Below are 16,794 nucleotides of genomic sequence, written 5' to 3'. Positions count from 1 at the left end.
CCTCAGTGACCAGATCACCATGTGACGTCTCTAGCCTCAGTGACCAGATCACCATGTGACGTCTCCAGCCTCAGTGACCAGATCACCATGTGACGTCTCCAGCCTCAGTGACCAGATCACCATGTGACGTCTCTAGCCTCAGTGACCAGATCACCATGTGACGTCTCCAGCCTCAGTATGACAACAGAAGGCTCAGTGACCAGATCACCATGTGACGTCTCCAGCCTCAGTATGACAACAGAAGGCTCAGTGACCAGATCACCATGTGACGTCTCCAGCCTCTGTGACCAGATCACCATGTGACGTTTCCAGCCTCAGTGACCAGATCACCATGTGACGTCTCCAACCTCAGTGACCAGATCACCATGTGACGTCTCCAGCCTCAGTGACCAGATCACCATGTGACGTCTCCAACCTCAGTGACCAGATCACCATGTGACGTCTCCAGCCTCAGTGACCAGATAACCATGTGACGTCTTCAGCCTCAGTGACCAGATCACCATGTGACGTCTCCAGCCTCAGTGACCAGATCACCATGTGACGTCTTCAGCCTCAGTGTGGCAACAGAAGACTCAGTGACCAGATCACCATGTGACGTCTCCAGCCTAAGTATGACAACAGAAGGCTCAGTGACCAGATCACCATGTGACGTCTCCAGCCTCAGTATGACAACAGAAGGCTCAGTGACCAGATCACCATGTGACGTCTCCAGCCTCTGTGACCAGATCACCATGTGACGTCTCCAACCTCAGTGACCAGATCACCATGTGACGTCTCTAGCCTCAGTGACCAGATCACCATGTGACGTCTCCAGCCTCTGTGACCAGATCACCATGTGACGTCTCCAACCTCAGTGACCAGATCACCATGTGACGTCTCCAGCCTCAGTGACCAGATCACCATGTGATGTCTCCAGCCTCAGTGCCCAGATCACCATGTGACGTCTCCAGCCTCAGTGCCCAGATCACCATGTGACGTCTCCAGCCTCAGTGACCAGATCACCATGTGACGTCTCTAGCCTCAGTGACCAGATCACCATGTGATGTCTCCAGCCTCAGTGACCAGATCACCATGTGATGTCTCCAGCCTCAGTGCCCAGATCACCATGTGACGTCTCCAGCCTCAGTGACCAGATCACCATGTGACGTCTCTAGCCTCAGTGACCAGATCACCATGTGATGTCTCCAGCCTCAGTGCCCAGATCACCATGTGACGTCTCCAGCCTCAGTGACCAGATCACCATGTGACGTCTCTAGCCTCAGTGACCAGATCACCATGTGACGTCTCTAGCCTCAGTGACCAGATCACCATGTGACGTCTCCAGCTTCAGTGTGGCAACTGAAGGCTCAGTGACCAGATCACCATGTGACGTCTCCAGCCTCAGTATGACAACAGAAGGCTCAGTGACCAGATCGACATGTGACGTCTCTAGCCTCAGTATGACAACAGAAGACTCAGTGACCAGATCACCATGTGACCTCTTCTAGCCTCAGAATGACAACATTAGGCTAACATTTACCAGATCACCAAATGACTTTTCCTAACTTCGTCCTTGTCTATTTGTTTGTTTGTTGTTTAATGTCACACTCTACAATATTTCAGCTATATGACGAGAGTCTGGAAATAATCAAGTCTTGACCAGACAATCCTGTGATTGACATCATGAACATCAGGGGTGGAAATTTTAAAAAGAACTGAACTTGCCATCGGACAAGTTTAAAGCCAACTTTCACTTGCCCTGAAATACGTATTCCATTACCATTTATCATTTTTTATGGATAAATTAAAAAATTATTCACTATTTCCCGCGATGTTATTGAAAATAAAATTCTCGGACACACATTTCGACAACGGGTCCACATCGAAAATGTCAAAGAGCAAAATAAAGAAGTTTTAAGCAAATCTTTAAATATATTATACAAAGTGATAAATAAAATCAACAAAAATATATCTAAAAGTAATCAAACTTACATCTAAGTTATTATTTCCATCGTTTCGTGCGATTGCGTGTAATGTAAGTCAAATGACATCTCAGCTTTCATCGCCTTGAATTCTCAGCTTGGACACGATGTTTAATGCAAAAAAATATGCATGAAAAATCTTTGTCACAGCTCGTAACCTAGCACAATACATTCACGAAGTTCCATACTTTTTATATATATATCATGATTTCCTGCTTAAAACGGTCAGAATAACATGATTTAACAAAAATCTTTCGCCAACTTCTGAAATTTATCAAACACAAGCTTGGTATCACAGCTGTAATTTGACTGGCTGCCTAAGGTCATGTGCTCAATATAGACCAATCACGAAACTTGTAGCAGATTTCGGCAAGAAAGCGTCATTAGAAACCAATTTTAATCCAATGACTTCACTTGTTATAACTACGGGGAAAAAAACAGGCGATGTTACGAAAGCGCGATTACGAAATTTCTCTCAGCTAATTTATTGTACCATTTTACCAGTAGTTAGACATGTAGACAGTGATAGTAATTTCCAATATTACTTGCCTCCGGACAAGTTAAAGTAAGTGATTTTGTTGCCCGACCTCGTATTTCTACTTGCCCCGGGAGTCGGGAAATGGCAAATTTCCACCCCTGAACATCAATCTATGCAACTGGATACACTGATATGCATCAACCACATCAGTGAGTCTAACCACTCTGTCCCGTTCGTCGCCTCTTACGACAAGCATGGGTTTCTGAAGACTCATTCTAAGTCGGATCTTCACAGGATGAAGGCTTGGTGTCCAGATCACCATGTGGCATCATCTCCAGCAGCTGAGAGGCAGGCAGCGATGTGGCCATCTATGTCCAGTTGGGATGTCCTGCAAGAGAGCGGTAGATGCTAACTATTGACATCAGGACACATTGTTCAGAGCAAATCATCTGGATGTCGTGTTCATGAACTGACGACAGGCACATGCAGGATTTTAAAAAGAGTGCACCTGACATGCAAATAGGGAAAAAAGTTCTTTTCTTAAATTGTCTTAAATTCTGATTTTATTCATTTACATTGTATTTTGATATTTCAATCAATGCATAAATATAAAACATCAGGAAAAGTGTGCAATTAATTAATTAAATTAAAACTATTATACATGCATATATAATTTGCTGCAGACTTGAGGACTCTGACCAGGTCCAAATAAAAAATCTTATACCAGTAACAGAAGAAAAACTGACTAGTGGGGCTTCACCAGTAGATAAGTAGCTATTGGAGTGAGTGAGTATGGTTTACGCAGCTTTTAGCAATATTCCAGCAATATCACGGCGGGGGACACCAGAAATGGGCTTCACACATTGTACCCATGTCGGGAATCGAACCCGGGTCTTCGGCGTGACAAGCGAACGCTTTAACCACTAGGCTACCCGACAGCCGCTGTAGCTACTGGAAGCAATAGGGATAGTTACTAGTTTCGCGCGACTTGCACTCATCAGACTAATTGCTTAGGGGCGTGTGCGTCCTTAAATACCTGAATAAACCGGTGAGGTCGTTAATTCCGTGATGTGTAAGTCTGTCATTGGTAACTTGACGGATAAGCGGTGTGTCATTATGGCGACACGCCGGTGGTGGGTCGCTGGTGGTGTGGCGTAATGTATAGTCGCAGGTTTTGGCGACTCACTAGTGCCGCCGGGGATGGGTGGTCGCCAGTTGTTGTGTATGGCTTTGTGACTGTTTGATGCATTTATGGACGGTTTGAATATGCTAGTCGTACCAAATTATTGTTTTGGTCGCCGGTGTTATTTCTGAATGTGTTAATGGTGGCCTGGATGGGTCGCCGGTGATGGTTGTGAATGGTGGCCAGTGGCTTGCCGGTTTAAACAGACACCTATTTAGTTATAAGGATCGTTAGTCGAACACTGATTTGTTCTAAATGACAGTTATTTTTGCAAAGATATTTAAGGCAAGGATGCGAATTGCATCCTATGATGAACATAAGTGTTTATAGTTGTTCAACATTGTATGTTCTGTATGTGTCATATGTGAAAACGAGAGAGTTGAATAAAAGGTGAAATAAACATGTGTTGTGTTTTTATTATATGACAAAATGGAATAAAATTGTACATATAATATGTCTAGTGTTTGGTGAAATAGACGGCTGGTAGGGCACACTGGGTAAATCTGAAGCGGGCTGCTGAGTGTGCCAGTCACTGGATGCTGGAACTCACAAGGTCAGTAGCATACTGGTTGGTAAAATGTCCGTGTGGGTAGCTCCCGGTCGGAGTTCCCTATATTCTTCCAGGATATTGTCGAGTTCTGCGGCGATATTACCGGCTTGGTTTTTTTTAGGTGTTCCCGGTTCTGTTGGGGGAACACCGTCCATGGTTCAGTGTCCTCATCGCCTCGTTGCTGTTGTGGCAGGACTTCCCTCCAGACTTCTTAATCAGATAGTCGCCCGTTTTGCAGTTGGCCTCCAGGGAAGGTCTGTGTATACGTTTAACGTGTGCCCGTGCATCATCAGGCCTTTTGAAGGATTTTGTGCAGATTGCACACTCGATACGGTTAGAAGAATGGGTGGTGCTGAAATGGCGGCGCAAACTATCCCTTCGAGTATAGTTTTTTCCACAGACTGCACAAGAGTGTAAGTCCGACATCTTTATGGGCTGTTGGTTTACAGACGATGATTATTATCCCCCCCTTTGGTCAACTTGAAGAAGTAACAGAAGAAGTGCCCAAGGAATGCTAATGACAATCATGGGTTAATGAGGGCATATTACACTATCGATTAAACACAGGGGATATGTTCCAGTTCATCAACTCCACTGCCAAACGTGACATGCTCACATGTCTATCAAATATATATCAATATATTCTCCCTATTTGTTTATTTTAGAGTGAGTTGGGTTTAATGCCGCTTTGAACAGTATTCCAGTAATATCACGGTGTGCCAGCTTAATGTGGGAGGAAAGCCCGAAAGGTCTTAGACGTTTACCACTTCGGTGAAACCCACGAGCACGGGTATGTTGCTGACAAACCTAGAAACATAATTGGGGCGAACTGGGACTGAACCAACGGTTATAGGTTTCTGGCGTGCCTAATGGACGTAATTCTGCCTCAGAGGACTAGGCCATCTATGCTGCCAACATTTTAGATCAGGTTATATATTCTACGTACCCTTTTCCAAACTCCATGGTACACAACGGACATGCAGACAGTATGTTGTCCTCACAGCGAGGAGCTGACGTCTCAACATCAACAGATGAACTGGGTCCATCTTTCAGTGTGTTCGGTGTTGGGTTTTTTAAAACTATTTTGCTTTTTTCACGTTTTTGCATCTTATCTGTCTCTTTAGTATCAAACATCAGAACATCTTCTTCAAAATCTGACATATCTTCAGAATCTAACACAAATGATTTTGAAGTGACAACAGCCTGATCATGTTCATCACATTCTGATGGGGAAGATCTTTGCTTCAGTGGTGAACAGCTTTCAGTCATTTTAGAGGCCGTTACCATGGTTACCTTTGGAGAATTGCAATCTGAAGAACTGTTATTGCTCTGTGATGAATTTAGTATTGAGTTCACGACTGAGCTTAAATCATGATTTATTGGTTTCCTCCTTGCACATGCAGAACACATCTGAGGCAGGGGAGAGTACTCCTGATCACTGGATGACAATAAGGCAACATGAGTTGTTTCCCTTGGTCCATCTTTTTTCTGAAATGCAGATTATTCCTTGTTAACCCTTTCGCCCCGACTGCCCGATTTATCGGGCAGCATAAACCGTGTCCCAGTACCCGGCTGCCCGAAAAATCGGGCGAGAACAGTCCAAGCCCCACACCCGGCTGCCCGATAAATCGGGCGGCGCGAGCGTGTTTACAAAATCGCTCTTTCTACTTCCTTTCTCGTGTGTAATCTCGTTCTAAATATGGAAACGAGATCTACACGTGATTGACACGTCATTCTATGGAATTTCCCCGTCTTTTTGGCGCGAAAATCGCGGATGTCACCTGTTTTCGCGACAGGTATTTTTCTCGCTTGAATCGTAAATCAAGCGTAATGGCGGCCAACTACGATTCGGATAGCGATCAGATGATTAACAACGACTCTATCGGGAATAATAATGTGTTTGAATTGAATAATTTAAGCGAAGGGGAGAGGGAATTTCGCGAATATTTTGGTGAAGATTTTGACGGTTTCGACGAGGTGTCCCCCCCGCCAACTTTCAAGAATGGGAGTGGCAGAGGGATCACAACAGTGGAGACATGAGGGATTTTGAAGAGGCGACCGGACTCAAGAATATATATATATTGACACGTACGGTGAGTGAAGAGTCATGCTATTGATTTTTTCCAACTGTTTTACAATGATTCTGTGTTTGAACAGATTATCAGTGCGACGAATGAGAATGCAGCCTACACGTGAACGAGCGATCACAACAACAACAAAGGTGAGTGGCATGACGTATTTGTTTCTTTTTTTTTAATTTATTTTTCTGATCGCAATCCGAATTGTAGTTTGCCGGTTTGTCGTATGTCCTTATATTTCGCTCAATTTGAATAAAATTTATTTCTATAATCATGTTTGTTCTCTTGTTTTTTACAGCTTAATTTAAATTTTAGTAACTGTATAAATTATTTATTTATTGATTGATTTAATAAAGTACTGATTTAATTTATTATGCAGTTGTAAATAGCAGTGTATTGTAAATATGTTATCACAACTTTTATATTTGCAGAACTTGAATTTACGATCTTTCTGTCCTTTTACAATCTTTCCCTCTTCAGATCAATCTGTGATATCTTCCCTGTGATGTCATTCTTATAGTAGCTGTGGTTCAATGTTCATGTAATGTGATAAATTACTTTTTAAAAACTTAAATACTTAATTTTTGTTTCAAATCCTGAAAAAGAACAAAATAAATCAAATATTTGTTTTTACCTGTGTTAACGAGTTTACCTGCGTTAACAAGTTTACCTGTGTTAACGAGTTTACCTAAGAGGCTGTAGGTGTATCATAAGTAATATGTGACATCAGTATAGAAAACAAAGTCAGTACCAAGAGTTGTAAACTTGTTTATTTGTTTACAGATGTGCATGAAGAGAATTTACCTGTAACACCTGCGATTACCTGTGCCGTCCAAGATGACAAGACCACTGTGTTATGTTTACCTTGTATCTGTGATTTAGTTTTGTGATTTTTAATACAATTTGAGCCAAAATTCATTGTCTGTTTTCATTTTTTCAGTGTTTTCAAGTTTTATTTCACTTGTAAACACCTGTAATTAGATAATGACAAAGGTTAGAGACAATAACAACAAAGAATATTAAAGTATACTTAATCCTCTTTACAATGGTATATGATCAATGTATATTAAAAGCAAGTTTCTGGTAGAAAAAGTGCATCAAAAATGATGGTGTGATTTTCCAATAATACTGCCAGGGAGGCCAGTGTACAGGCCTTGTCAGTGTCAGGGACTGCAGGGTTTCAAGGGACATAACTCTGGGGCAGCCAGTGATGAAAGAGTTAACACGTTTAAGATAAAGTCATATTCAGCCAATTTCAAAAATCAAATACACAAAATATTACTAAATGTAGATCAAGTTATTAACATGATCTTGATAATAGCTTGTGTATTTGTTTTAAATGAAAAAAAAGGATTTGACAAACACAAGTAAGTTTGATCAGATACTATTTCATCCAAATTCATTCAAATCGGATTCAAACTGTCAATAGGACTAAAGTTAAAATATCTGGTCTAAAGAGACTGCTATTCAATCAAGTGTGAGCAACAGTTTCTATGCCATTGTTTGTTGAATTTGATAATGTGGTACTTCATTTTGCCAGTGGTTGCGTCCTTGACCCTTCAGTTTCTGACTCTATGATGGCGCATCACAATATTCATATGTGCCACTCAACAGACAATGTCATGTCAGTCTGAATTTCTGCTAATCATTACAAAGTTAACTCAAGTAAACATGTTCAGTAAGTCTTTGTTCGGCCTCCAGACGCTCACTTTGAAGATGGTGGATGGGTTGTCGACATGGCAACTGGTGAAAAGCCTATGCCTACATTCATGTCATCTCACAATCTTTAACTCTGATGGCACGAGGCAACCTCATCAGTTACAAGCATAGGGGCTACCTTTCAACAAACACATAGTGTTTTTTATTAACTTTAGTGACTGAAAATGGCATTTACTTACAAAAGCTTTAATCACAAATGCTTGTGTAGAAGGCAAGGCCCCAAAAGCCCCTTTTAATGTTACAAGACGGTCAAAATGGAAGCTGACAAACTTACAAACCGTAACTAAGGAAGGAGCTTGCGCCAAACCTTACCAAAATGGCGGAAGGTATCCGGTTTTCTGTGATCTAGCCATAAGAACATTTGTTTAAAACAACCAATTTAAAAATAAATAGGTGATAGACATACAGGAAATAACCGTACTAGATTGAATTTGGAACTGAGCGTGCAGTGTGAGGTTTCAAATGTTTAATTCTGCAAGGTTAAATCTACAGGTAACTCTACATCAAAAATACATTATGTACAGCTGGTTTCTACTGTGATTATTGGTTGTTTGTTTGTTTGTTTGTTGTTTAATGCCGCATTCAGCAATATTCCAGCTATATGACGGCGGTCTGTAAATAATCAAGTCTGGACCAGACAATCCGGTGATTGACATCATGAGCATCAATCCACACAATTGGGATACGATGACATGACATCAACCAAGTCAGTGAGTCTGACCACCTGATCCCATTAGTCGCCTCTTACTACAAAAGTACAAGCACAGTCACCTTTTACGGCAAGTATGGGTTGCTGAAGACCTTTTCTACCCCGGGTCTTCACAGGTCACCATGATTGTTGAGTGAAGCAGCCAGGGTCGACTCCAATGTTTTGAATGGGTTGTCAACGTGAACCTGAACCTCTTTTACAAAACATAATACTGCATTTGCCCAAACACCATTTGCTTACACCATCATGATCATTATACTTTACTGAAAGTGTGAAGGACAGATACTTCATAAGCCAACCTTAACTGGATTAAAAGAAAATTAAGTCAGCCTTGCAAGGTTTAGTTTTACACCTTACATCACTGTTGTAAACACTGTAAATATCACATAGCTCATTGTGACGCAAGATTACAAGATCTCTGTTGTCTCTAACACTCGTAATACACTATTGTTGTACCGAGTATTTCCCTGAAAATGTATTGCCTCTGACATTCAATATTGTATTCATCATTATTTCAAAAGGCCTTTGGACTATGATGACAATAGAAGTAGTTTTCTAAATGTATCAGCTTCCGTATTGATCCGCCTGTCAAACCAGCTGTTTGAAACCTCTGATAGACCACAGCATCTTCCTGAGGCAAGAGAGCCTTCATCAAACATTTCCGCCCTTGCCATCATGGCGCTAGCCCTTGTGATGACACACTCTCCAAGATCGCTGTACTAGTTATTAATTGCTTCACAAAGATGGTCACTACCATAGAAGATGACCTGGTCGATCAGATAACATATAGAATCAAAATTTCATCCCTGACACTGACAGAAAAATAAAATAACAGACCACCACAGTAAAGATACTTATTACTGTCACATTTAGCTCTTACAATAATCGAGACTCGCAGACTAAACAGTATCAAGTAACACTGCACATCGCGTTAACATGAAACACTCAGCATGGGTTGTCTCAGAATAGCACTGCATCTCCTTCACTGCGATAGGCATTCTGTTGCTCTACTTAGAATACAATCAAGTTTGCACTAACAATAAAATGTACATAGTACTTGATCAGGTTGATTGGAAACTTGGTAAGAGTCGAAAAACCTAACAAATATTTGTCTTGGCTTAATTATTGGAATAATTTCAGAGGAAATTAAACATGGATATGGGGGTGGCCAAAACAACGGCCATGTTTTGGGAACCTGGATGACGATCGTGTAAAGTGGTTTCTAGCACAGTAAAGTCAGCTTGAAAAGGCAAGAGTAAACTAGAATTTGATATGATCTAGTGGACAATGTTGCCTTGAGAAAACGGACCATATTATATTTACCTCGGAATCCAAGATGCATCCCTGTATCAGCACATTTAACTGTAGATTCAAATATTCTCTTGATTTTGTCACCGATCAATATAATTTCATGATATTGCCACACCACTGACTATATTACCATGACGATAGATGGTTACAGGCCGGCAAAGCCACATTTCGAAAATAGATAGCCCAAATTGATGTGGCGCTCCCGGCAATGGTTATGGTTGCGTGATTGTATAATGTGGCTCTCACGGCTATGCTGTCAAAACATGCTTTGTGATTCTAACAGGTTACCGTATATAACAAAACAAGTCTTGTTTTCTCATTTCTTATTCAACAAGGATAACATATTCATCAGAACTTTACATTGATGAATATGAATAGCATATGAATATCATAATGGATCATAACTGCAGATGAAGGAGGTCACCCACGTGGTCAGCATATTCCATCTCACTCAGGTGTTGGTTCAGGAGCTGGATCTTGAGGGACGCAATACGTGCATCGATTGCCATGTACTTCTTTCTTCGTGAAGGTTCTGACCACTGGTGAGAGAGTCTCAGGACTGCAACCTCTTTGAGTGACTGTTCTCGCTGAAATAGCTTCACTACCTCGTAGATGTTCGGGTGGCACTTCTGGGCAAGTTTCTTTATCTTGTTGAATATCTACTCCAAAAATCTCTTAATAAAATACAACAATGGGCTGACAAATGGGGCTTCTCCCTTAACTCAGAAAAAACAACAGGAATAGTATTCAAACATAAAAACATGAAACCCGCCTCCCCAATCCTCCAGCTAAACAATCAAACAGCCCTCCACAATCAAGAATCCAAAAACCACCAAAAAATCCTAATACTTACTGACTCCCTAAGTGAACTACAAGCCCTCCAAAACAAAAATACCAAAAACCGACCTAAATTAATAAATCAAATACTTAAAAGCTCCAACGACCTAACTAAGGCAGGCAAACAAATAACCTTCTTGTGGATACCCGCCCACGTAGGAATATACGGTAATAAAAACGCCGATAAAGCAGCTAAACTATCCCTCAAAATCCCAGAAATAAGCTTAAACTTACCAATCTCAAAATCAGAAATTAAAAGTGTAAACAAACAAAAAATCACAAAAAATGGCATAACCTATATCTAAACTCAAATAGCCAAATCAAAAGAGTGCTCAGCAAACCACTAACCAAACCAAAAATTCTCCATCCATCAAAAAAAATCGACAGAGTAATCACTAAACTCCAAACAGGACACACCAACCTAAATAACCACATAAAAAAAATAAAAAAACACACTACAGGTAACTGCCCACACTGCAAACAACCAGAAACCCCAGAACACGCACTCATCCACTGCACACACTACCTAACACATCGAACCGCATTACAAACCACCCTCAATCTAAACAAGGCTCTCACTCTAGAAGCAATACTAAACCCACAAAATAAACTAGAAAACTTCAAGGCCTTAGGCGTATTCTTAATCAAAACGGAACTAATGAAACGCCTCTAAAACCATAATAACCTACCAAATCAAAATCACATAAACAAACAATCATCCACCATACCCAGCTCCCTTAGTTCTCCTCCCCAACCCCATCAGCATTTATTCCAAATCTCAAAATTCCCAAATTCTATATAAGCAACCCCTAAAGCCCCCTCTTGGGTTGCACACACCACTTTCGTCCCTTTCGGAAACACATTAAATGGCCTGGCCGGGCCCGTGTGCGAAATACGCATCAGTCGGAAAGCGCACGTTAAATCTCCAAAGTAAGTAAGTAAGTAACACCACGCTTAGTAATTTAAATGTGGGACACTCATTTAAAGGTATCTCTAAAGAACACCACGCTTAGTAATTTAAATGTGGGACACTCATTTAAAGGTATCGGTAATCGGATTAATTAATTACCCGCTAAAATAGGTGAAATGCACTCAGCTGAAAATGTGGCTCTACCGGCAATAGCCATTTCTGAAATGTGGCGCTCCCGGCTAGACACCCGATAGATCAGGTGAAATGAGGTTTTAATGTCGTGTTCAAGCTTATTGCACTTTCATGCATACAGTGACAGGCATACTGGGCTTGGCATACTGGCACATAAATCATATTGCAATATATTGCAATACGGAGAGCTGTATTGCAAAAAATATTGCAATTTACATATTGGGGCCCAAATTATTCATATTTGTACTGTTCAAATGGTAATCCATTGAATAATCCAGACTTCAGATTGTCAGAGGGGTAGTATGGATAAACAAGACTACCTATTACATCATCAATATGGAATAATTAAGGTTAACAACTTGAAGTGTGGCTGCACAGCAGTAGAAACTAATAGTTTCAGTTCACTAGTCCTTCTGATAACATATAGAAAAACCCTTAATAATGGCAACTTTCTACTGGTCCTTAGGATACCTTTACTACTGGGCAGTGTAGCAAGGACTTAAGGACTAGTGCCAATTTCTAAGGCTGCTACATGGTTTAGATAGAAACCCAGTCCATCTAAATATCTCATGATGGTAGATACAATTTATATAATTATATATTCATTCGTCTATTCAACTGTTCCATTTATACCAAAAATATTAATACATTGTATTGGGAATGTACTGTATCAGCTGTATTGCAAAATGTGCACAGTATTACTGACGGACGTACTGCAATATACCGGTACACCAGTTATATCGCACACCCCTTGCGCATACTGCTAGCCCAATGAGAAACCATGCCACAGTTTAACTTGAATACCCCACTTAGACACAGTATACTGACTCCGAGCCGACCAGTCCTTGTTTCAGTCCCTTAATGCCGAGCGCCAGACAGGGTAACAACAAGTACCATTCATAATGTCTTTTGGTATGACACGGCCACAAATCAATACATCGAACATCTGCTGTCTGAGCACTAGACCCAGGATGTGGTTATCAAGGTTATAAATAAGCATGATCAGTGATGATAACAATAGCCATGATAACAAACCTGTTTTTCCATCAGTTTAAGTTCGGGCAACTCTTGTATGTATCCTGTCTCCGACTCCTGTCTTCTTAGTTCAAGTAATCTTCTTCTCAATTCTCTTAACTGTTTGTCAGGAACATCTAGAATTGATGCAACCACTGTATCACTGCTTCTGAAAAACAACATAAGCTTATTATCTTCTGGATGCATTTTCAGTAGATCTAGGGTAAATAACCCATCCAAAATAAATATCAGCTCACTAGATGAAAACTAAATTGTCAGCACAGGCACGACACAAATATACCCCAGCTACCTTTCCTTATTACCCATGGGTGAAGAGACAGGTCGTGAGGTCTGTATGTCACAAGGTTTACTAAGTTTTATTTGTTTGATTGGATAACTGTGACCTTGCTGAGGTCACGCATGAAAGGTTACAACAAAACTTATCATTCATAAACAATAACATTTATCAAACCAAACACCACTGAACACACTCATCACATGCATTCCATATAGTCGTGACAGTGCATAGATCTACCATATTTTCTTGAGTATAGTGAGCACCCAAGTATCATGCGCAATCCCCTCTAACGGCTTCAGTTAATTCGAATATTATGTGCAGAAAAAAAATGACACTGTACCCCTTCAGAGAATTCCGGTAAACGAACAGATGAAGAAACTTTGTCAGTACAAATTTGAAATTTGAGACAAAAAAAAATCACCTGACATGTTGATTTACCGTTTAAATTGTATTTTTTGTTCTGCTAGGCATCCAGGGATTACTTGGTTCACTTGGAACAATTTGACCATTCACCGCTGAGGCTCCTGTGCAGGTGACCGCGAGAACTATGTGTTGACATAGAATCATCAAAACTCTAACAAATATGACTTTTAACGAGTCAAAGTATGGCATTTATGATATATGTATCCATTCTCTGTCAACTAAAGTTTGTTACAAGGCGTCAATAGCTGTAATCTGACCATGGTTGCTGTTAATAATGGTGAGTTGTGTGATCTTCCGATCGCTTCATACACGATTTCGCCGAAATTAATTAAAACAATAATCATGATAATAAATGGAATTTTGAAAAAAATTAATGAAATAAGTTACAAACATAAGTCCAGATATACAATGAACACTTTTTATAGCCAGACAGTTTCATTACATGATTAATTTGCGTACTTCAGTACGGATTTGTTGACATGGTATTTCCGGTGTTACATGCTCATGGTAATGTCTTTGCATTGGTGGGAAAAAACACACATCAAAACTCATTATGGCGAGTATAATGCGCACCCCTTTCTACACAGCTGTGTTTTTCTTGGGAAAAAAGTGTGCACTGTACTCAAGAAACTACCGTACCAGAGACATTATTATTATATACAGTTGTATCAATTTGCCAATTGTTTGCCATGTACTTTTACATGCTGATTCCCAAGTTGAAACGCGAAGGTGAACAGGGTTAACAAAGAAGTCGGTACATACAGAAACACTTTCACAACATTCAATTTGATTTAATGTGAAAGTTTTGTGTGATGAAATGAAGCCAGTTCGAAATATTTAACCAACATCTAGACTTACGTTTGTTCTCCATCCGAGTATCCAATGCCTTTACAATATTATGGCATTATACAAGGATCTCATTGAGCATTACATTGAAAACCACTGGAACGCAAACAATATACAAATACATGAGTGTTCTCCTTCAAACCTTTGGTGGACTTGTTTACGATTGCCTGTTTCCTCGTCTGAGAGGCAGATAATTTCGGGTTCTTCAGAATCTTCATTTCCTTCTGCGATGTTCTCCAGGTTTTTAGGACTGGAATTAGACCGCATGGTACTGGAAATCTTTCTCTTCTTACAAACGTTCCCATTATTGTCGTTGTCAGGAAATATACCCCGTGGAACAGATGGTTTCTTGTTTTTTAAGCTCAATCTCTTTCGTTTCCCGTCTGTCATGTTGAATTTGAGATTACCGCCATGCTTCGGGTGTATGTTGTTTTCAATCACGAAAGAGTTAAAAAGGGAGACAACTCAGTCTTTGTATTCAACTCGTTACTTCAAAGGTTTGTCGCACACGCAACAAGGGTTCGAATCGCATTAATATTTTCACATTTTTTCTCCTTTCAGTCCGCAAATAACAGCCGAAAGACGGTTTAATTATGCTTTTGTCTAAGACCAAAATGCCCGGAAAGTCGTTATCGGTGACTATGTCACATATCAGAACAATATGGCTATGTCTACACGTGACTATAATTATTCGCGTGATGTCGCTTTCAGTTTATTTTTCATATCATAAATGTAACTTTCCCCGAAGCAGGTTTTCAGGGCATTTGGTCGACGAACAGGTGCTTTGTCATCTTTAAGGATGAAGTCATTAACGGCAAAAATGCTGGAACCGACCGAAGATCGGCATGAAAATACCAATATTTTGTAGAGAGTTTATATTTCCACCTAAAGTTCCAACTCCGTGAAATGTAATGCAACCATGGTTTCTTTTTCACAAGGCCACACACACTCGGGTCGAAAATTAACATCGCCTTTCTTCCAAATGAAAACTCTGTTCATTTTTTTCAATTACGACTTGAGACTCAGAATATCCAACTTTTCTTCAACTTCTTCAGCATCCCCCTTCACCGCAGTCTTTGTCTGTGAACCCTCGTCACCATTAATGCACGTCAAAATACGTCTCCTCATGGATGTCGTCAATCGCTGGATGACGCCAGCAGGAATTCTGCGCCACTCATCCAATAAAACTGCTGCTGTCTGTTTGCTGGGGGAGGTACGCGTTGTCCCAGCTGTCGATCAATATGATCCCAGAGATGCTCCATGGGATTCATGCCTGGAGAACATGCTGGCCAAGGCAGTACGTTGACGTTAACGTTGTGCAGATATTGCAGAACAAGTCTGGCGGTCAGATGTGCATTGTCCTGCTGCAAAAGGGTACCCCTTGGCTGTCCACGTAAGAATGGAACTACAACAGGTCGCAACACTTCATTTCTGTATCTTTGGCCAGTCATATTCCAACGGATGATGACAAGCCTTGTTGTCCGCTGACCGCAAAAACCGTCCCATACCAAGACGCCGCCTCCACCATAAGGGTGCACATGTTGGATGCAGTTAGGTGCCAGTCGCTCTCCCCTACGTCGATAAACACAGACTCGGCCATCATTTCGGAACAAGTAAAAGCGACTTTCATCTGTGAACATCACCCTTTCCCAATCCCGCCGTTACCACCGACGTATAGTTCTTGCCCATTGTAATCTGCGTTGACGGTGTAGAGGGGTCAAGGCCAATCAACAGAAGGGACAGGAGGCTCTGATATCACCAATGCGGAGTCGTCGTAACACTGTTCGTCAGCTGATTGGGTGTCCAAGTGCCGTCGTCGTTACATATCGGTTCGGCAGGCAGATTGTCTGGATGTATCGATCTTCAACTGGCTTTGTGGCCCTTGGTCTTTCCGATTTTTGACGGTCTTGTGTCGAGCCCGTTTGCTGATAACAGCTCAACAAGTTGCCGATACCGGTTTGGCTGCAGTTAAAGGTCTGCAATCTGCCGTAGAGAGGCCCCCATATCGGCCATACCAATAGCTCTGTCACGTTCTTGTTGTGTGAGTCTAGGGATTTCTCTGATGTTCTTTTTGATGCTGCATCCTTGCTCTGCCCCACGCCGGTATTTATGTAAGAATCATGCACGAACATTTTTAACAGTTCCCCCAATTCCTGTTTTTCCCATTTTCCATGACTGCATGGAATTTACCGAATCCTGCAAAAAGTGACTTTCATGTGTGCACAGGGTGTGTTTTGGTGATTTTCTTCTGATAACGAACCGTCTTTAATTCAGATAAAGATTTT

General features: G+C 41.0%; 1 protein-coding gene across 1 annotated transcript; it reads right to left on the bottom strand.

Moving 5' to 3' along the window:
• Nucleotides 1-2,393: 2,393 nt before the first annotated feature.
• On the bottom strand, nt 2,394-14,905 carry LOC139471828 (uncharacterized). Its single transcript, XM_071254329.1, has 4 exons — nt 14,652-14,905; nt 12,964-13,111; nt 5,119-5,660; nt 2,394-2,827 (listed from the first exon to the last, which is right to left on the bottom strand). Exons 1-4 carry the CDS (start codon nt 14,897-14,899, stop codon nt 2,755-2,757), a joined length of 1,011 nt encoding a protein of 336 aa, XP_071110430.1. The 5' UTR covers nt 14,900-14,905; the 3' UTR covers nt 2,394-2,754.
• Nucleotides 14,906-16,794: the final 1,889 nt, after the last annotated feature.

The sequence above is a fragment of the Haliotis cracherodii genome, unplaced genomic scaffold (assembly GCF_022045235.1).
Source record: "Haliotis cracherodii isolate W230 unplaced genomic scaffold, xgHalCrac1.p SCAF_23, whole genome shotgun sequence".
Lineage (NCBI taxonomy): Eukaryota > Metazoa > Mollusca > Gastropoda > Lepetellida > Haliotidae > Haliotis > Haliotis cracherodii.
The sequence above is the reverse complement of the archived record's forward strand: the minus strand, read 5'-3'. Positions and strand labels throughout refer to the sequence as shown.